The 20,192-nt window shown below is 56.4% G+C and overlaps 1 protein-coding gene across 1 annotated transcript; it reads left to right on the top strand.

Annotated features, from left to right (window-relative positions):
• Positions 1-629: 629 nt before the first annotated feature.
• LOC120307573 (protein-glutamine gamma-glutamyltransferase E-like) lies at positions 630-13,463 on the top strand. Its single transcript, XM_039342447.1, has 13 exons — positions 630-766; positions 2,432-2,590; positions 2,892-3,107; positions 3,482-3,600; positions 4,251-4,379; positions 6,479-6,656; positions 7,473-7,608; positions 8,616-8,719; positions 9,666-9,911; positions 10,495-10,788; positions 11,762-11,919; positions 12,093-12,226; positions 13,209-13,463. Exons 1-13 carry the CDS (start codon positions 760-762, stop codon positions 13,357-13,359), a joined length of 2,031 nt encoding a protein of 676 aa, XP_039198381.1. The 5' UTR covers positions 630-759; the 3' UTR covers positions 13,360-13,463.
• The last annotated feature ends 6,729 nt before the right edge of the window (positions 13,464-20,192 follow it).

Raw genomic sequence — 20,192 nt, 5'->3', positions numbered from 1 at the left:
GGGCCGACCACTTTGGAAAAACCTGGCCGAGAAGACTGCAGGGACTTGTCCAGGCACTCACAAGGAGTTAACACACATACACATGCACACACAAGCAGCTCTGCTACTTGGTCTGCAAACGGCTGCTCTCCTCCTGGCCTGCCTGGGACCCCAGGGGCTGCAGAGCCACCTCTTGAGAAGACCCGCTGCTCCAGCCCTGGGCCTGGAAGGGTCGTGGGGCTGGGGGGCCTTTCCCAGCAGCTCTGGCTTCTTGGCCCCAGATTCAGAGGGGAGCCCTTGTGCAGCACCTCGTCTGCCCCACACAGCGGCAGCTGCCAGCGGGGAGACAGGATGTCCCTGGATCAGGCTGGCCGGGCACTCTCCGGGAGCCCCCGTGGCCCCTTCTGCCTGCCGGGCTGGTGAGGCCGCCCGGAGCCTCCTCCACAGAGGCAGGCAAGGGCAGTCGGTGCAGGCGGCTGACTCACGCTCCCCGTTCCTTCTTGGCAAGTGACTCCCTACTTGCACCCTTTCTCAGCCTCTCACTCATCATGGAGAAGAGCCGCCCGTGTCTCCCCGGCCCTCCTCTTGCATCAGGGCAAGACAGCAGGAGAACATTGCGGCACCCCTGAGATGACCCAGGAGCCTCACCCCCTGGGCAGGGGGAGGAGCTGCCGGTTCGCCCTATATAAGGCTGCTCCCAAATCCCCCGGAGCTTCATCTGACCTCAGAAGGTTGTCCAGAGACGTCCCGAGAACAGCTGAGAGAGGAGCGCCAGAGACCATGGCCGGTGAGTAGCAGCCAAGCTGGCTGGGGGCCACCAGCGCTCTTAGGATGCCAGGCCTCCTTCCGGGGGAGCCCCGAGCGCCCCTCACCCAGCAGACCGATGCCAGGGCTGTCCAGCACAGGGAGTGGGGCTGGCCCCCGTGGCGTCTCTGGCCTCCCGCCCTTTCCCTCCTGGCAATTGGAGGGCCTTTTCCTTTGCCCCTGCACTGCTGGCCCAGGAGGGAGAAGAGCAGGTGGGGACACCCATCATGGAAGGAAAGTGGAAAGGAGTTCGGGTGGCAGAGCACAGCAGAGCGAGCGGTTTCAGCACCTCCCTGGGCTCTGCTGCGCAAGGGCTGCCAGCCAGCCTCAGCGCTCAAAGGCAGCACCCAGTTGGGAAGGAAAGACACTGCCAGCCACGGCTTCCTGCAGGGCTTTGGCCCAGGGCTGCTCTTCCTGCAGGATATTCTGCCCGTGCAGGAGTACAGACTCACCCAGTGGGGGAGAAGGGGACACCTGCGAAAGACCCACGATTGGGAGGGGAGGCGGTGGCAGCCGGGCACAGCACCTGCAAGCAAGCCAGCGCTTGCCAGATGGGTTGGGCTCAGCTCTCAAGACTGAGTCTCCCTCCTTCGGGGCGCCTTCCCGGCCCCGGTCCAAGTCGAGGAGTCTGGGAAGGTGGGACAAGCCTCCTGCCTTGGGAGGGCTCGGGGTTGGGGATCCTGTGGCCCTGCCGCCCCCTCCCCACCTGCAGATTTATTTCCAGCTTTTAGTGGGCGGGTCCAGAGGAACCCTAATGAGGACCTGGAGGATTCTCCGGACCCTTAACAAGGGCTGGGGAATTTTGACTGATAGTGAGCTGGTGGGGGGGGTCCTAGGTTTGGCTCCCAACATCAGGGGCTGCCAGTGCAGACAAGTCCTGCCACCAGGTCCAGAGGCTGCTGGTGTTTATCTGTGGCTCTCCCCCTCCTCCCCTCCCTGTCCTCCTCCTCCTTCTCCTCCTTCTCCCCTCCTCCTCCTCCTCCTCTCCCTCCTCCTTCTCTTCCTCCTCCTCCTCCTCCTCCTTCTCCCCCTCCTTCTCCTCCTTCTCCTTCTCCTCCTCCTTCTCCCCTCCTCCTTCTCCCCCTCCTCCTTCTCCCCCTCCTCCTTCTCCTTCTCCCTCTCCTTCTCCTCCTCCTCCTCCTCCCCCTCCTCCTTCTCCTCCTCCTCCTGCCTAGTAAGGTGTTTCTCTTCCATGGCTGGCCCAAGAATGGCCCTGGCTCCTGTGTGGCCCTTCGGGGCTCCTGCGCACTGAGCGCTGCCCCTTCTCCAGGTTCGCTTTTGGGCTACTGCCTGCCTCTCCCCTTCCAGGATTTCTCCACAACCATCCTGAGCATCGGCAAAGCTGTAAGGGAGGCCCAGATCAGATTGCCAGCAGTGCCCAGAGCAAGGTCCATGGGGCTCCTGCTACCCCACGGAAGGCCTGGGCAGCCACGATCCTCGGGGTTCACGCAAGCCCCTAAGCCACTGAGGCTCTGATTCTTCCGGAGGGACTGGAGGGGGGCTTGATCCCCAGTCCTCTGACCAGGGTGCTGCAAGAGGCTAGCAGAGGCTAGCTCAGCCCCCGGTTGACCCCCCCCCTCCAGCCCCAACGGTGGCCCTCTGGGAAGGGGGAAGCCGCAGTCGCAGTCATCTCTCTCCTTCTTGACAGCGTCAAGCAACATCGACTGGAGGCGGAGCGAGAACGCCCAGGAGCACCACACCAACTCCTACCCTGGCGACGAGCTGGTGGTGCGGCGGGGCTGGGGCTTTAAAGTCAGGGTGAAGTCGCCTCCACCAGCCACCGGCCTCATCTTCTCCGTGGACAGAGGTAGGGGAGGGCTCCTCTTTTTCCGGCTCTGCCCAGACAGGCGCTTCCCCCTCAGCGCCCCTCCCCACACCAGGCCGACGGGGGCTTCCGGGGGGCGCCTGCCCAGCCAGGCGAGTCCGTCTCAGGCTCTGCAGGGCGCCCGGACCGCCCCGGCCGCCCCCGCAGCATCAGCAGCCGCCCTCAGCGGGATCCGCGCTGCCCGGCCGAGCGCCGGGTGCAGCATCAGCAGCTGCCGCCACGAGGGGGAGCCTCCCCCCGCCCGCTGCCTGCCCTGAGCTGCGGCCGCTTTCCCTCCCGCCAGGCTCGACGACCGCCCTGCAAGCCAAGACCCGCGTGGACTTCGGCGTCTCCGGCACCGCCAGCCGAGGCTCCTGGAGCGCGGTGGAGACCTCCGGCTCCTATTCCATCAGCAGCCCAGCGAACGCCGCCATCGGGCGCTACCGGCTGGGCATCAAGACTGGCTCCGGCGTCTCCGTCCTGGGCACTTTCGTGGTGCTGTTCAACCCTTGGCTGACAGGTAGCCGCGAGCCGCCCGGCCAGGGGCGAGAGGGCGAGGCTCAGAGCTCCGCCAACCCGAGGGGCCTGGGCGCGGGGCAGCCTCTTCTCTAGCGGGCCCGGCAAAGGTGGGGCGTTCTCCCGTCGCCTCTCGGCCCGTCCCGCTTTAAAAGAGAACGGAGGGGGGGGGCTGCCCGCTCGGTCTCCCGGTGCCCTCGGGCACCTCCTGAATGCCCGAGTCCCGCCTCTTTATCGAAGGGGCGGGCTTTGGGGCTGTCTGGGGCAGGGTTTGGGGTGCTATCCGAAGGGTCCTCAGCATCCACCTGCTCCCTGGGGCAGAAAGCCTCCCCGCCCGCTCTCCCCGGTCACTGTGTCTGCCTGACGCTTGGCTTTCAGAGGATGAAGTGTTCATGCCCGACAACGCGCAACATCAGGAATACGTCCTCTCGGAGTTTGGGGTTCTCTTTGCGGGGAGTGCAAATCGCATCTCTCAGTTCGGGTGGAACTTTGGCCAGGTAAAGAGAAAGGAGGTGTCATCCAGCTGCAAATTCAGCCGGGATCCTGAAATCCTTTCTTGAATGGTGCCCGTGGATTACTTTCCCTGGCTTGGTCCGTCATCCTCAGCCCTCCTGCACTGGCTGCCCTCCCCACAGCCTTCCTGGCGCCCCCTTTGGCCAGCTGCCTCTTGGGGTCTTGCAGCAGCTTCCTCCTCAGCTCTCCCCCCCACACTAGGAAGAAAGGACCCCATCCCTAGCCACCTGGAAGGACCCTCCCCACACCATCCCAAGGTCTCCACTCAGAGAGCTGACAGGGCAGAGAAGCAGGCTTGGGTGACAGAGGAACGAATCCCCCAGGCGGCCTTCAGAGGATTCAGGGGAATTTCTGACAAAATGCCGCCCCCCCCACACCCAAACACACCCAAAGGAAGGCCCAGCTGAAGTGAGAGCCCTGCCCATCAAAGCCAGGCCCTCAGAACTTCTTCCTGGTGGCACCTGAAGGTGGTTCCAGAAGATCTTCCCCACCCCAGGAATCAGCTGGTGGTAGCCAAGCCGCTGCCACCACTGTTGCCACTAATTAATTTTGTGTGTGTGTGTGTGTGTCTGCACACAGGCATGCATGTGGGAAGGGGGATAATTGCCTGCCTGATAGCCTCTTCTGCCAACAGTTCCAAGATGAGATTCTGGACATTTCTCTTTTGCTTATGGACCGGAGCTTAAGCTACCGCAAGGATCCAACAGCTGATCTGCGTCGCCGGAATGACCCCAAATATGTTGGGAGAGTGCTCAGCGCCATGGTATGAACGTGCTTGCATCCAGCCGAGATCCCTAACCCCCCCCCAGCCCAAGGGATGGGGCAAAAATGATGCCCCCTTTTGGAGGTAAGGGGCAAACTGGATGCTTTGCAGAGGCTCAGCCCTCCCCCCTCCCCCCATTTCCTAGTTTCTCCAACTGGAATTTTAGCGGAATACCATGGATATGTTGTGCCAACTTAGGATACCCTTTGTCCCCAAAGCAAAGGAAATATCTGGCCCACAGGCCCTCTGACGGCCTCATTCAAAGCCATTGGCTGGCATCTTCACAGGCTGAATTGGGGATGCCCCAGCTGGATGCCAGGATCTCTTACTTGGCTGCTCATGGTCAGCTCAGAACCCACTTTCAGATCCAGGGGACCTGGCTTGGTATTGAACTGCACCTCCAGGGGAGCCCCCTCCCTCTATTTTCCACCCTGAAAACAATCCCCCTGTAAATCTAGCCATGGCCCTGCTTAGCCAGCAGTTTGGGCCCACGTATTGGTGCTCTGTCTGTCTGGGCCTCCTTGGAATACACATGGAGGGCCACACTGGTCGATTCCTGAATCTGCCCCCGGGGACACCCCCTGCCTGGGGGAATGCAGAGAAGACAAGGTCAGCCTCCCAGTGTATCTCACACTCCCTCGGGGAGTGAGCGGGGCTTCTGTGAGCCTGCCCCCCCCCGTCTCCAGCCCCCAATGCTGGCCAAGGGAGGCTGAAACGTCCCAGTGTCAGGCGGACCTTCGACCTTCAGGTGGATCACCTGTCGGGTTTCCACTGCACGAGTCCCACCCTGGTTGTACCAGAAAAGAGTTTGCTTCAGAAATGGTGAGCGCTCCATCTTTGGAGGTTTTTAAGGAGAGACTGGACAGCCTCTTGTCTGAGATGGTATGGGGTCTCCTGCTTGAGCAGGGGCTGGACTAGAAGACCTGCAAGGTCCCTTCCAGCTTCTATTCTATTCTATTCTATTCCATTCCATTCCATTCCACTCCACTCCACTCCACTCTACTCTACTCTACTCTACTCTTCTATTTCATTCCATTCCATTCCATTCTATTCTATTCTATTCTTTCCAAATTCTGTTCTATTCCGTTCCACTCCACTCCACTCCATTCCATATTCTATTCCACTCTACTCTATACTATTTCATTCCATATTTTCTATTTTTTTTCTATTCTGTTCTGTTCTGTTCTTTCCAAATTCTGTTCTATTCTGTTCCACTCCACTCCATTCCATTTTATTCTATTTCATTCCATATTTTCTATTTTTTCTATTCTGTTCTGTTCTGTTCTGTTCTATTCTTTCCAAATTCTGTTCTATTCTGTTCCGTTCCATTCCATTCCATTCTATTCCATTCCATTCTATTTCATTCCATATTTTCTATTTTTTGTATTCTTTTCTATTCTGTTCTGTTCTATTCTTTCCAAATTCTGTTCTATTCCGTTCCACTCCACTCCATTCCATTCCATATTATATTCCTCTCCATTCCATTCCATTCCATTCTATATTCTATTCTACTCTACTCTATTCGGTTCCTTGTTTACTCAATTGATACGGTTGCCTGTCAGAAGTTAATGTCTTAGGATAGCAATGAATATTTGAGAAATATAGGAAAATCAGAAAGACAAAAAAAAAAGGCCTTGCACATAAAATAGCAGCTGGGTAAAAACAGATCCATCTGTAACCATCAACGTAGCTGATGGAAGGGGTCAACCCCCTCCTGACCCCCAGGCCCAGTGACCAGGACTTAAAGGACCAGGGCTTTGAGCCTGGAAGAGCAGCTGGATCAGGGCAAGGTTCATCTTTGGGAGGATGGCACCTCTCTTTGGATAGCAAGATGGCAGCATGTACATGTAATTAATAAGTGAAATAAATATTCAGAGCCCTGCCAAATAACTCCCCTTGACAGACAGGGCCCGGGGTACACCTCTTCTGACAGATCTTGCGGGAGATTGGAGGTAGCTGGTCAATCTTCTGAACAACCCAGCCCTCTGCCGCGAAGGGCAGCCCGCAGCCGGAGCTGCGCCCAGAGGCAGCTGGGCAATCGACACAGCTGGTGGGGCAGAGCGGCTTCCCCACGGCGGCTTCTCTTGGTTTTCCCCCAGGTGAACAGCAACGATGACTATGGCGTCTTGCAGGGAAGGTGGGATGGGAACTACGCCGGGGGGGAGAGCCCCACCAGCTGGACGGGCAGCGTGGACATCTTGCGCAGATGGAAGAGCTCTGGCTTCAGGCCCGTCCGCTACGGGCAGTGCTGGGTCTTTGCAGGGGTTCTGAACACAAGTAGGCCTTCTGAGCAAGGGCAGGGGAGACTCACCTGGGGGATGCTGGATCCAAGGCGGCAGAAAGGCCCCGCGTGCTGCCCTCAGACCAGGGGTGGTCTGGAAGGGCTGAATCTGCCCCATGGTCCTGCGGACCCTTCTGGTCTGCCTCGGGAGGGGGAAGGGCAGTGGAGCTTTCCCCCATTAGCAATCCAGGTGGGGGCAGAAAGAGCTGCTGGTTCCGCCTCTCTGTCACACACACACCCTTTCGGGATGTGCGGCAGGTGGGCATTGCTGTGGAAAACCTATAACTCCGGGTCTGGCTCGTCTCACGGAGAGAAGGTGCAAAATGGAACCCGGGCAGGGCCTCCCCTGGCCTGGCCTGACGGGAAAAGGGAGAGGAGCTGGGCAGGAGACGGGCAGGAGGCCATGTCCAGAGAGGGCGTGAAGAGGGACTGGGGGAAAGCTACCTCCTGCCAGCCATGAGGATGCCCAGTTCACTTCTTCTGATGCCCAGGCAGGGAGAGGGCAGTGGAAATGCAGTGGGAATGCCAGGCTGTCCTTCCTCCTTCCTCGCCCTTCTCCCCCCCCCCCATAGCCAAACTCTATAGCCCTGGCCAGTCCCTCTGCAGGTCCACCCCTTCTAGCTCTGGGGCCAAGAAATCCGAGCTTCTTGGAAAGGAAGCCGAGTGGCTGTAGCGAGGAGCCCGTCCTCCGCCCAGGCTCTGCTCCCTGGCAAGGAGGCCCTGGCGCCCAGTTCGGCCTCCGCAGAGGCTGCCCGAGAGGTGTGCCTGCCGTGGGGACGATCTCTATCGTGCCTCCCTCCTTCTGCCCGCAGTCCTCCGGTGCCTGGGAATCCCCAGCCGACCGATCACCAACTTCAACTCTGCCCACGACACAGACATGACCCTGACAATCGACGTCTACTACGACCTCCAGGGGAACCCTCTGAACATAGCCTCTGACAGTGTCTGGTAATTGCCCCACCCTCTGGGTGCCCCCCTCTCGTTTCCAGGCCCCAGGCAGCCACAGATGCCAGGGGAGACCCCCTCTCGGCCTCATCTGCCAGCCGCCCGCCTCCCCCCTTGGCCTCTTTCCCACCCGGGGGCAGCGCTGGAAGAGGGAGGGGCACCTGGCTCTCTGTAACTGGTGGCAACCTGCTTTCCAGGCGTGGGGCAGGCATGGGGGGGGCAAGCCCTTTTGCACAACTAAGCAAGGCATGGGGTGGGAACATTTGGCAGTAAGCAGTGATACCGTGACATGGTAGGGGTCTGCGGTGTGTAAAGATCACGCTTTCTGCAGCAGGCGTTGGGGACACACTCAGCATAGAGTGACTGGAGCCATTTTCTTATGAGGGCTTTCCAGGGGCCCCCTCCCCCCCTGTCCTAGCACAGGTATCCCCAGAGAACACCTGCCCTCCTCCTCCCATCAACTGTGCAGTCAGGCCTTGGGAAGGTGGCGAGGCTCCCACTCCAGAGGGAATGGCCACTAGGTGGCAGTAGAAGGAGGGGGAGAGAGAGGGAGGCCCCTCCTTTCAGGCCATCCTTTGCCCCTGGGGGTGGGGAGGGGAGGAGGGTCTTTCGTCTGTGTGGAAGCAACCTGGGCATGCCACACACCCCTTTTCCTCACTTCTCTCCACCACCAACCCCCCCACTTCCTTGCCCCCAATAAGCTTCCTTTCCTTCTCTTGTCCTGATTTCTGTACCGGGTGGGGCCTGGCAAAGTAAGCTCCAGTTAGGGGCTGGCCATCCCTTGGGGGGAAGCAGCCCAGAGCGACCCTCCTAGGATGCCCCTCCTGCCCCTTGGGAGAAATGGGGTGGGAGTGTGGAGGGGGGTGTCTGTGCTCATCTCCTGCAAATAGGCCATCTCTCCCTCTCTCTCCCTTGCTCCCTCTCCCTCCCTCCCTCCCTCCCTCCCTCTCTCTCTCCCCCTCCCTCTTTCCCTCTCTTCCTCTCTTCCTCTCCCTCCCTCCCGCTCGCAGGAACTTCCACGTGTGGAACGAAGGCTGGTTTGCCAGATCCGACCTTGGGGCCACCTACAACGGCTGGCAAATCTTGGATGCTACTCCGCAGGAGAGGAGCTCAGGTACGGGACGGGGGGGGCTTCTGGTGGGAGAATTGCCCCGTCTGGCTCTCCCATGCAGGGCGGGGCCACCAGCAAGGAATGCTCAAATCCCAGGACTGGAAGAGGCCTCGGAGGTCTTCTAGTCCAACCCCTCGCACAAGGTAGCAGCAAGGTTGCTCTCGCCTCACCTGCAGGTTGAGAAAAGGGAGGTTTAGGTGGGAGCAGGACCCACTTTCCCCCCCCCCCAAGACTTTGAGTATCCTAGAAGGAGGACTTGGGGTAGCAGGTCTGGCCAAGAGGGAGATGGGCCAATGGGTGAATCTGTGGGACTCCCCCCACACTAGTTTTCTAGTCTGCCCAAATAACGAGCCAACATGCTGTGGCACTAAGTTCTCCCGAGTTGTGTGTGTGTGGGGGGGTGTCCCTTAAGCCCTTTCTTCTGTAACTCTTTTGTGCTTTCTGACTCTGTAAAGTTGCCGAAAGCCTCCTGGCATGGTGATGCTGCCCTCTGACGGGCAGAGGGTGACATCCTGGCTACACCTAGAACACAGCTTTATGTTATTCATTTATTCTCTTTCTCTGACCGCTCATCTCTCCATGGCGACGCTGCATAGCTAACAACTTTTAAAATCCTAGTACGAACAACACAGCCAAATCAAAGGAACCTCAGCCAGTGATCCTCAAGTCTTGAAGGCCTCTTGCAAAGCCAGAGTTGAGCGGCTTAATCTTTGTGAAAGATTAAGAACCGAGGGGCCTCAGGGAACTGTTCATCCTCCCATACGGCATATTCTCATTTCTGTAAGGAGAAGCTGCTCCATGACCAAGCCAGCTAAGCTAATAGCCAGCAGCGTCCGCCCTGGGGCACCTCAGCCCCCCCCCCCCCAAGTGGCTGTGGGGTTTCCTGCTGCCCAGCTCCACTGTGGGCATCCCTCCCTCCCCCTAACTCCAGCCTCCCTCCCTCCCCCAGGCATCTTCCAGTGTGGACCAACTTCCTTGACAGCCATCAAGGAGGGAGATGTGGACCTGGTGTACGACTGCCCATTTGTCTTTAGCGAGGTCAACGCTGACCGTTTCACCTGGGCCTATGACCGCAGCACCGGAGAAAAAAAACTGATTTACTCAGAGACCCAATCTATTGGCCAGAACACCAGCACAAAACGTGTGGGCAGCTACGCCCGCCAGGATGTCACAGGCAACTATAAATACCCAGAAGGTAGGACTGAGGAAGCGGGCATTTCCTTTCCAGCTTTGCAGAAATTGGGGGCTGAATCTGGGGGGGGGGCGAAGGCCACATGATTAATGCCGGGCATTGACATCAAACCTACTGCAATCTATTCATTTATTTATTACATTTATATACTGCACCCCTCATTGACGAGACAACTCTGGGTGGCTTGCACAGAGTAATTAGTAAAGAATGGGTAATTTAAAGAATGATTAATGCCCTCAGTGAGTCACCAAATCTTTGCATTGTGGGTTTTGCCAGTGAAGCTGACGAAGGGCCGGTGGCCAAGCCAAAACCGAGCCAGTGGTGGCAGAAGCAACCACAGAGCGAAACCCTCCCGGGCGCACTTGGCCGTGGCTCCCGGGAAGCTGGCCAGAGCGGCCAGGGCAGGAGGGCCCCTTGGGCAGCTGCTGAAGCCAAAGACGTCTTGTCCCACCCGGGAACAAGGGATCCTTGCCCCCCCTTCCAGGGGCCAGGCAGGGGGTGGGTGGCTCAGACCTCCAGAAATCAGGGCCCCTTGATAAAACGTGGTCTCTCCTGATGCCCCCCCCCCGCTGTGGTTCCCTCTCAGGCTCAGCCAAGGAGAGGGAAATCTTCAGGAAGGCTCGGGGCAAGCTGAACCTGGACATGCTCTCGGCCACTGCCATGCTGCCCGAGGCAGAGAAGCAGATCTCCGGGAAGTTCAAGCTGGAGGGCATCCCCGAGGTTGGCAAGGACGTCAGCTTGGTCTTGCAGCTGACCAACCTGGCTTCGGAGCAGAAGAAGCTGACGGCCAACATGAGCGCCTGGTCCATCGTTTACACCGGGAAGCTGATCCGCAAGGTCTGGAAGAACAGCCTCAAGGTGGACCTTGGCCCCAAAGAAGGTAAGCCTTGCCTGCCCCGGGGAGAGCAGCAGGCTTGACCCCCCTCCTTCGAGCTGCAGGGTTAGGGTTCAGCCCACATCTGACCTCCTCCCATCACCTCCGCCACCCCTGTAATGCACTGGGAGAAGAGAGGCATCTGATTCCCTGCCATGGCCTTTGAGAGCTGGCACTTGAGCCCGGGTGGCAGCAGGTGCCTGGTTCGCATCCGGCCCACGACCAGAAGGGAAGCAGCATCCTGGTCGGGACTGGGACTGGCATGGCGCTCTTTCCCTCTTCCTTTGTGCCTTGGCCTGCCCCACCCCCTGAGGGCCACAATGAGGTGGACTGCGGGGGTTTGTCTACCACCTGCAATTGTGAGCAGGTGTGCGGGTGCCCAAAAAATGACACCAGAGTTTTAGACCTGCAGGATGTTCACAGGTGGCATCAGCCTTGCTGGGTCCCGCCTTCCTCCTTTTGACAGGCAGCTGCCCTTGGCACACAGAGGCTCCGGGTGCGCAAAGACTGTCCCGGGGGGGGGCAGGGGAGGAGGGAAGGTCTCAGTCCGGAAGGTTGGCGCCTGCTGGGCTTGAGATCGAGGGGAGCCCTCGGCGCCCCTCTCCTGTAGGTGGGCAGCCAAGCATCCCTTCTGCCCTGATGTGCCAAGCCTCAGCTGGAAGGGAAGATCCTTTGACATGCAGCAGGAAAAAAAAGGACTTTTGTCCTGAACAGCTAAACCCTTCGAGAGCAGCTAAAGGGAGTCCTCACCCGCCCCATCCCAGCAGCCGCCTTGTGGCGGATTTAGTCAGCACAGAGGTGGCACACACACAGAGACACGTACGCACTCACACCCACACCCAGAGCGCTCCTTTCAGAGAAGCTCTGGGGTGCACCTGCGTGTGGGCTCGCTCAGCAGCAGAGGGGCCCTGGGGAGGGGCCCCCAGCGCCCAGCCGGGGTCCAGCTCAGAGACAGATGCGGCCGGATCTTTCCTTCCAGAGAAAGCCTTTCCTATCAAGATTTCCTATGCCGAATACGAGCAGCACCTCACCGCAGACAATATGCTCCGTGCCACTGCCTTGTGCCAGCTGGAAGAGGGGCATGACACCGTCGTGGAAAGAGATATCACTCTGGATAACCCCTCCATTACCATAAAGGTGGGCTGGCTTGGCAGGGGGAGGACCTTTGCCAATAGCCCCCTCCGGCTGGGCAGCGGCCAAAGCAGGCTTCAGCCAGAAAGGGGGGGGAGCGAGCTACGTCTCTGTGGTTCTTGGGCTCCTGCCAGGCCTTCAGGGAGGCTGGGCTCATGGGGGTCTCTGCTCTGGGGCAGGTGCTGGACCAGGCCAAGGTGGGGCAGGTGACGAAAGTGGAAGCCAGCTTCACCAACCCCCTGGATGAGGAGCTGAGGGATTGCATCCTGCAGGTGGAGGGCAGCGACCTGCTGGCAGAGAAGCTCAAACTGCAGTAAGTGCTGGGGGAGCATGGGGGGGGTATGCGAGCGGGGTCCAGGTGACTGCTCTACCAAAGAGGAGTTTCCAACAACCCCCCCTCCCCAGAATCATAATTGGGGAAGGGGCTGCATCCACAAAGAGAGCGACCTTTGCTGCTCAAGGCCTGCTTTTGGGTCAAGTGCTGCTCTGCCCCAAAGGTGAGTCCTCCCCACATCCTCTCGAGCGAGCTATTAAAGAAGGTCCTTGTTAGTCCCGAGGATTAAGGAATGTTTCAAAGAGCACAGCTTGATGGACCCAAAGCGGGCTCAGGGCTTTAGGGAGGGCAGATCAGGTCTGATTGCCTTTTTTAACAAGGTCAGGAATTATTCAGGGTCCTGGTTTCTGTTATCTGCTCCCTCCCTGCTTCCCGGTCTCCTTTCCCCAGACCGAACTTTCCGCTCCTACAGACTGCTGGGGGGGGGCTCTTCTTTGCTGCAGGTGCCTTAAGAGAGGTCAGAGGGTCCTCTGTGGGGGATGCTGCCACGCTGGGCAGGGGGTGGACTAGTTGCTCTCCAAGGTCCCTTGCAACCCTCCCTTCTAGGAGGCTGTTGCCCCTGAGGGGAGCTTCCCAGCCGAGAGCCCACCGCTTTGGCTGCAGGGTAGAGGCACGTGGAGAGCTGGGCCTTGGCGTCAAGCCTTCCCTACGTCCCTCCTGCATCTGTGTGGATCCAGCCTCCTCCGCCCTTGACTGACCCTCGGGCACCCTGGCCACCCTCCGCTTGGCCTTCGCCTGCCTCCTGGCCCTTCCTCAAGTGCCAGCGCTTGCGACCCGGAGGATAAACAGCTCCCAGGGAAGGAGAGCCAGGGGTGCCAGCGGAGGGTGGAGAGACCCTTGCAGGCAGGGTCAACACGGCCCCTGCCTGGCCCTCCAAGCCCTTGGGTGCTTCTTGGTGCTTCTCAAGCCCAGCGCTCGGCCGGGACCAAAACTGACCCGTCCCCTTGCTCCTCTCCCGCAGGGTGCCCCCCCTAAAGGCCCAGCAGAGTTCGCAGATGCACTTTGAGATCAGCCCCAGCAAGGACGGCACCAAGCAGCTGCTCGTCAACTTCTCCTGCGACAAATTCCAGGACATCAAGGCCTTCGAGACCCTCACGGTGGCCCCCAACTGATCCACGAGGGGGGGACAAGGCGGCTGCGCTGCGAAGGGAGGGGCTTCCGGTGCAGCAAAGCGCCCTTTTGTCTGAATACACCGAATAAACGTTTTCTCCCTGCACCCAAAATGTCTTGACTCCTCATTGATTCTGGGGCTCTTCCCAGCAAACCTCCACCCCCACCCCCACCCCACCCCGAGGGTTTCTGCAGCTTTGCGAAGGGCTGAGAGGAAGAAACCCAGGGAGGGGCAGATCCAGCTGGCTTCTTTCCTGTTCTTGCCAGTAAGTTCCCATCCCCCTCAGGCAGGGCTGCCTCAGTGAGCCAGTTGCCCTCCGATACGCAGGTGATGGGAAGGCTTCTCCTCCCCCCCCCAGCTCTGTCTTCAAGCGTGACCAACCCCCCCCCTTTCATCCTGAACCCCAAAGCGGTCCGCGTGGATCAGACCCGGATGGTGCCGTTTTCTCATTTTCTCCAGTGGGGGCCCTTAAAGCTTCAGCTGCGCCCGACTCTGAGGCGTTTAGAAGACCTGTAGCTCCTGTCCCGAACCCTCCGAAGGGCCCCGAAGGGCTGACAAAAATGCAATAAAAAGATCACTAAATACAGGAAATAGGAAATAAGCAGCAAATAAAGGACATTAGAACACTTAGACTTAAAAAGCTGCTTGGGTAGATAAGTATAAGCTAAATTATTTCTTAGATTTTTATCCCACCTTTATATTATAAATTAATCTATTTTTATTCAATTATAATAATTTATTCAATTAGGGCCCCAGGACTGCACCAATGGTTCCATGATGTCTTATCCAGCTTCTCTCAGTCTTCTAAAGATCCTGGGGGTGAAGCATTCTGTGCCTTTCAGTCAAGTGGGAAACCGAGCAGACTCGGTTTAAAGAAAGCAGAGACAGGAAAGAAGAAAAGCTACCGATCTGGGGCAGGGGTCGAGTTGAGTGTGTGATTGCACCAACACGGGTCTGTTGTGGGGTGATATTCTCTCTCTCCCTCCCTCCCTCCCTCCCTCTCTCTCTCTCTCTCTCTCTCTCTCTCTATGTATACAATTTGTTATGGTGCACCGCTTGCACTGAGGCCTGGCCACGGTACACACGCACACCCTGGGAACTGAACGGGGGTTTCCTTAATTTGCCAGCGGGAGTGGGGAGGGGAGCGGGCAGGTGCTAAAAGCACCGTTGCCCCCAATTCCAAGGAGGGGGAAACCGGAGGAGAACGGAGGATTCCTGCCCCATGAATGGAGGGTTCACTTGTTTAGCTTATGGCCCCTGCGGAGGGAGCCAGATGAGCACCAGCTCCAGTCCTCCGGCATAGCAATCCCGCCTCCTCAGAGATATGTACGGCCCCTCCCCTGCCCTTGTTCAAAGAGTCCTTAAAACATGTCCCCCCCCCTCTTCAGCTTTGGCCAGGAGGAGGGACAACCCCTTAATGCGCATCTTAGGTGGCAGGTTTATGGCACTGGCATCACTGCTCTTTCTCCTAACGTGGACAGTGCAGGTTTGCTTTAGCACGCACCCTGCTCAGATTTACCATGGAATTTGACAGCCTTATAAATCTGATAGATAAATAGATAAATAATCCTGATGCAAGCTGGTGTGCTTCTCTTATTCTGGAAGTGATGGTACTATTTCATACTGCAGTGGAAAGGCCACACTTGACGTACTGCATCCAGTTTTGGTCACCACAATACAAAAAAAAAAAAGACTTGAGACCCTAAAAAATGTGCAGAGAAGGGCAAGGAGGATAATAAAGGGTCCGGAGGTAAAAGAGAGGAACGGTTGAGGGAACAAGGCGTGTCTAGCAGCCTACTGAAGAGAATAATTGAGAACTGTCCTGCAGTAGATGAGGGGCTGTCAAAAAGAAGAGGGGTTGTTGACCCATTCTCCAAAACCCCAGAGGGCAGGACAAGAAGTAAGGAGTGGAAGCTTGTTGAAGACAAGGAAGGAGGACTTTTCTGTCAGCGAGAACAATTTATCAATGGAACAGCTTTGCTCCTGGGGCTGTGGGTGCTCCATCGCTGGAGGTTTTCAAGAACAGAGGGGACAACCACTTGGCCAGGACTGTACAAGGCATCCTGCCTTGAGCAAGAGGTTGGACTACAAGACCTCCGAGGTCCCTTCCAGCCCTATGGAACCTATGTTCTATTTGGAAACAAAAGCCCTCCTCCGGGTGCTTCACCCACTGCCTAAAAAATGGAGCCAGGCATGCTAACAAAAATGCAGGGACCACCTGCGAAATGTAGCCTAGTCCACTCCTCATCCCTCCCCCCGTTACAGTGAGTCTGAGCCCCCATAAACGTCCGTGCAAAACCAAACACAAAACTGACCGCTTTAAAGCTCCAGATGACGTTGCAAAATGGAGCTTCCTACGCTGAGTGTGTCCAGTCCTTGGTCTCCCCGAGGCAAAGCCAGGCCCTCCCCGTGTGGGTCCCTTCTTCTCCAGACAGCAAAGTCAGTAAACTCTCCATGGGAGGCACATTCTTCCTGGACATCAGATCTCGGGTAGAGGGAGACCTGTGGACAGAGCAAAAGTCACACCATACTCCCTCCAACATCTGGAGGACAAGGAGCAGCAGGAGGTGAGTTTCTGACCAGGGAGAGACCAGGGTGGCTGCTGCCGGCTTTCCAGAGACCACTTCATTCCTCTGGGACGCTGAGGACCGCTTGGCCGCTGCAGGCTCTCCATCATCAACCCGGGTTTGGGACGATGGTGGCAGGTGAGGACCCTCATCCATTGGCCAATGGACCTGCCATCTTTACGGCTGGGGCTCCAAATGTGGGTGCTGCTGCTGAACTGGCTGCAGAGACCGAGGGTCAGAAAGTGGGTGGCCCTCCATCACCCATAAGGAGCAGCAGAATGACTAGATTAGAGTTAGGATTAATCTGCTCCAGCTTCTCCATGTCCTCTTGAAAGTGGGGTGTCCAGAACTGGGCACGGGACTCACGTTCAGCGCAGCCCAGAAGAGAGGGACATTTTCCCCCTCAGAATAAATTAGGATGTGAGTAGGGGGGGTGCAAGGGACTCAGTCCTTGAATCAGCAGCAAAGGACAGGCAGGGAATTGCCAGCCGCCAAAGGGGAATTGACAGAGCAGGCCCGGCTAATACCGGCCATGGTTTTAGAGCCTCTGCAGGATTAGCTGAGAGGTGATTTGGTGGCATCAGAGCAGCCAAGGAGCCCTTGCTTTTCATTAGTGCCTGTGACAGTGCAAATTTATGACTGTGCTTGCAGGGGGGAGTAATTAAAAGACAACTATGAAAGTTGGATGGCAGCTTCATCTTCGCCCTGAAGAAAAGGCTCCTGCTTGAGGCTGTAGGCTTTCCCAAGGCCAGCCTCTCCCTCTGGGAGGGGCCCTTCAGCCTGCCCTCGGGACTAGGAGCCCCCTCGCCTGGCCTGGATTTCAACTGATTTCAATTACTGGGAACAAGAACAGCGGGGGGGGGGGAGGAATGTTTGGAGAAGGATACCTATACGGCCCTTCTGTTTGGTGCAGGCAAGCTCAGCCGGGGAGACCAGGCCTGGGAGCCCTGAGCAGGTAAAAGGAGGGGGCCTCTGGCAGTCGGAGACTGGAAGAGTCTGGGGGGACAGGAGGCAAAGCTCTATAGCGAGAAGCCTGTCGCTCCTGGGCCAGGGTCAGAGAAGACGGAAGGGATGCAGAGACAGAGGCTCTGCTCGGGAAGAGCAGAAGGCCAAGCTGAGCACAGAGGGGCCCCTCCTCTGGGTCTCCCACAGGCACCTGGGTTCAAGGCAGGGGGATCAGCTGACAGGTCTCCCCCCTCCCAAGAGGGAGTCCCCATGGGAGGGGACCTGGAGGGCCTGGGGAGCCCAGGGGGGGGTGGTGGCTGGGAACTTCCCTTGGGGACAGGTTCTCAAACTCAGGCGTGGCCCAGCCAAGAATCCGCGCAGCTGCACTCTCACAAAGCTTGCCTTGTTGTGGCTGCACTTGGAGGTGCAGATGCCGGTTATGAGGCTACTCCAAAGCAAATTATCTTGATCTTGGGAAATTAATAATAATTTGGCCAATTGCAGCCAACCTTTCCTGGGAAGTGGCGGAGTGGGAGGTTGTGTGCAATCCCAAACTTCCTTGAAGGGAAATGATGACCTCAGCCCTTCAAACAGGTTCCAGAGCTGGTTCCTGCAGGAAGGAGGCAGATAAGAGGAAGAAGGGAGGCAACAATTTCTCCTACTTCCTTTGGCTCTTCGGTGCCCGCCTCCCACGTCCTTAATCCCACTGGCTCCTTTATTTCCTAATTGGCTTGCAAGGTCAGCAGGAATTTCCAGCTGTGGAGGCTCCCTAATCTGGTCTCTCTCCAGAATGAGATGCAGCAAGAGCCCTGGTCAAGAGGCAGGGACAGACTGGAGGGAGACACGGAGATTAAACCCTGAGAAGCAGGAGCGGCTGATGGGGAGCAGCGGATGCCCCAAGAGCGGCCTCTCTTTTTTGGAGAGGCGCCAGTTGTCTTTACCCAACTAAGCTGAAACTGCCTTGAGCAGTGGGTTGAACTAGAGCAGAGGTCCTCAATCTATGGGCCGTGGCCCACTACCGGGCCGTGGCCTCTTGGCCACCGTGCCATGTGAGTGGCTGGCCAGTGCACGTGCACATGTGCGTGTGCACACATACCCTTGCAGCGGTGCTAATCTCATAACAAGCCTTGTGCTAGCATTAGTCTCGTGCCGATTCTAGCAGCCCCATTTGCATGCTCACGGCCAGTGGTGGGATTCAGCCAGTTCGCACCAGTTCAGCAGAACTGGTAGCTAACTTTTTGTTGCCTGGGCCCAGAATGGACTTCTGGAAGCGGCATCCATACAGAGATGTGGATGTTCACATATCTGAATCCCACCACTGCTCACGGCCCCATTTGCGTGTGTTAAATCAATTCCTTGGATAGCGCCTTCAACTCTCGGGGGTCGATATTGACCACTTTGGGGAACCCTGATCTAGAGGAAGGCTGTAGAAGTTGTACACCCGGACCTCAGCACAGCCTTCGGAAGAAGGCCGGATATTCTCCCTATCCAAATGGCAAACTAGAGGCCAGATGATACTACTAACAGAGGAGTCTCACGGAATGAAAAGTGCTGCTTTTCCCTAAACCAGCCAGCATGTGAACGACTTTGGAGCCTCTTACACAAAAAGATTTTTTAAAAGCACATTTTCCAGAAGATTCCAGAAGATCACCAAACTCACAAGAAGTTTTAAACCTTGAACTAGTAGCTAAGTAATGCCAACAGACAGCTAATGACTGACTTGAATGAAGATGGAAGGGATATACTGGAATTCTGCTCACTATGGAAGATCTTCCTTCCTTACAAGAAACTCTAGTATGAAATACTAGAGCAGCAGATCCTTCTGAAGAAGGTCCCCCCACGTGGTCACTAGGAGTCAACGGCAGTTTGGGAGCAGAACCAGCAGAGAGCTGGAATTGAGCAAGAATGCAGAGAACGCCTTGTCCGCCACAACGGCCGTCCAACATAAACAGTCCTCCAGCTTTTACTACTAGGAAAGTTTTCCTGATGTCCAGCTGACATTTACTTGCTTGTAGAATAGAATAGAATAGAATAGAATAGAATAGAATAGAATAGAATAGAATAGAATAGAATAGAATAGAATAGAATTGGAAGGGAGGTCTTCTGGTACAACCCCCTGCTTAGGCCTTGTAAAATGGTATTAACACTTCATGAGATCTTGATTCTATCCCTCTGTTAATGCAGCCCAGTACTGTGTTGCCTTTTTTGGCAGCTGCAGCACCTGGCTGGCTCATAGTTAAGTGATTGTCCCCTAGGACTTCAAGATCCCTCTCACAGTTACTGCTATTGAGCCAGGTACCTGTGCATTTGGTTTTTCTTAGATAAATGTAGAACCTTACTTTTTTTCACCATTGAATTTCATTTTGTTATATGTTAGCACCCAATGTTCAAGTCTGTCAAGATCCTCCTGTATCATCATCATCATCATCAAGTTGGAAGGAACCTTGGAGGTCATCGAGTCCAATCCCTTGCTCAGGAAGGAAACCCTACACCATTTCGGACAGATGGCTGTCCAGTTTCTTCTTAAAAACTTCCAGTGTTGGAGCATTCACCGCTTCTGGAGGGAGGTTGTTCCATTGGTTAATTGTTCTAACTGTCAGGAAGTTTCTCCTTAGTTCTAAGTTGCTTCTCTCCTTGATCAGTTTCCATCTGTTGCTTCTCTGCATTCTATTCTCAGGCGCTTTGCAGAATAGCCTGACTCCCTCTTCTTTGTGGCAGCCCCTGAAATATTGGAACACTGCTATCATGTCCCCCCTCGTCTTCTCTTCATTAAATTAGACATACCCAATTCCAGCAACCGTTCCTCATATGTTTTAGCCTCCAGTCCCCTAATCATCTTTGTTGCTCTTCTCTGTACTCTTTCTAGAGTCTCAGCATCTTTTTTACATTGTGGTGACCAAAACTGGATGCAGTATTCCAAGTGTGGCCTTACCAAGACGTTGTAAAGTGATATTAGCTTGTAATGGAGTCTCCTTGTTTCTTATCTCCTACCAGACCATCTCTGAAGATGCCTGCTTTGTCTTCCATGTGACAGCTCATCAGGTACTTCAAGGCAGCTATTAGGTCTCCCCCTGGCCTTGTTTATGTCTTTCTGCTAAATCCATCCACAGTCTATTTTCAGCTTTTTCTTCCAAGCCCTTTCTCATCTTGAGGGCTGGCCAGGTTGTCAATGCCCAAGGCTCAAAACGTATCATAACTCTCTGGACACAGTCTAATTGGTGCAGAATTGAGAGAAATAATAACTACCATTCAACAACGTGGACAGGACAACCACTCACTGCACCATTTCAACAAAATGAGGCAGGGGGCTGCAAGAATATGG

This window comes from Crotalus tigris, unplaced genomic scaffold (assembly GCF_016545835.1).
Source record: "Crotalus tigris isolate CLP2741 ecotype Arizona unplaced genomic scaffold, ASM1654583v1 scf7180000017791.1120302, whole genome shotgun sequence".
Classification (NCBI taxonomy): domain Eukaryota; kingdom Metazoa; phylum Chordata; class Lepidosauria; order Squamata; family Viperidae; genus Crotalus; species Crotalus tigris.
Note: the sequence above shows the minus strand (reverse complement) of the source record. Positions and strands in the feature narration are given on the sequence as shown.

Excerpts from the sequence above, each read along its gene's own strand:
- LOC120307573 (XM_039342447.1), top strand. Across the intron at positions 4,380-6,478 it reads GGAGAGTGCTCAGCGCCATG|GTGAACAGCAACGATGACTA; the intron begins GTATGAACGTGC and ends GTTTTCCCCCAG. Across the intron at positions 12,227-13,208 it reads GCAGAGAAGCTCAAACTGCA|GGTGCCCCCCCTAAAGGCCC; the intron begins GTAAGTGCTGGG and ends CCTCTCCCGCAG.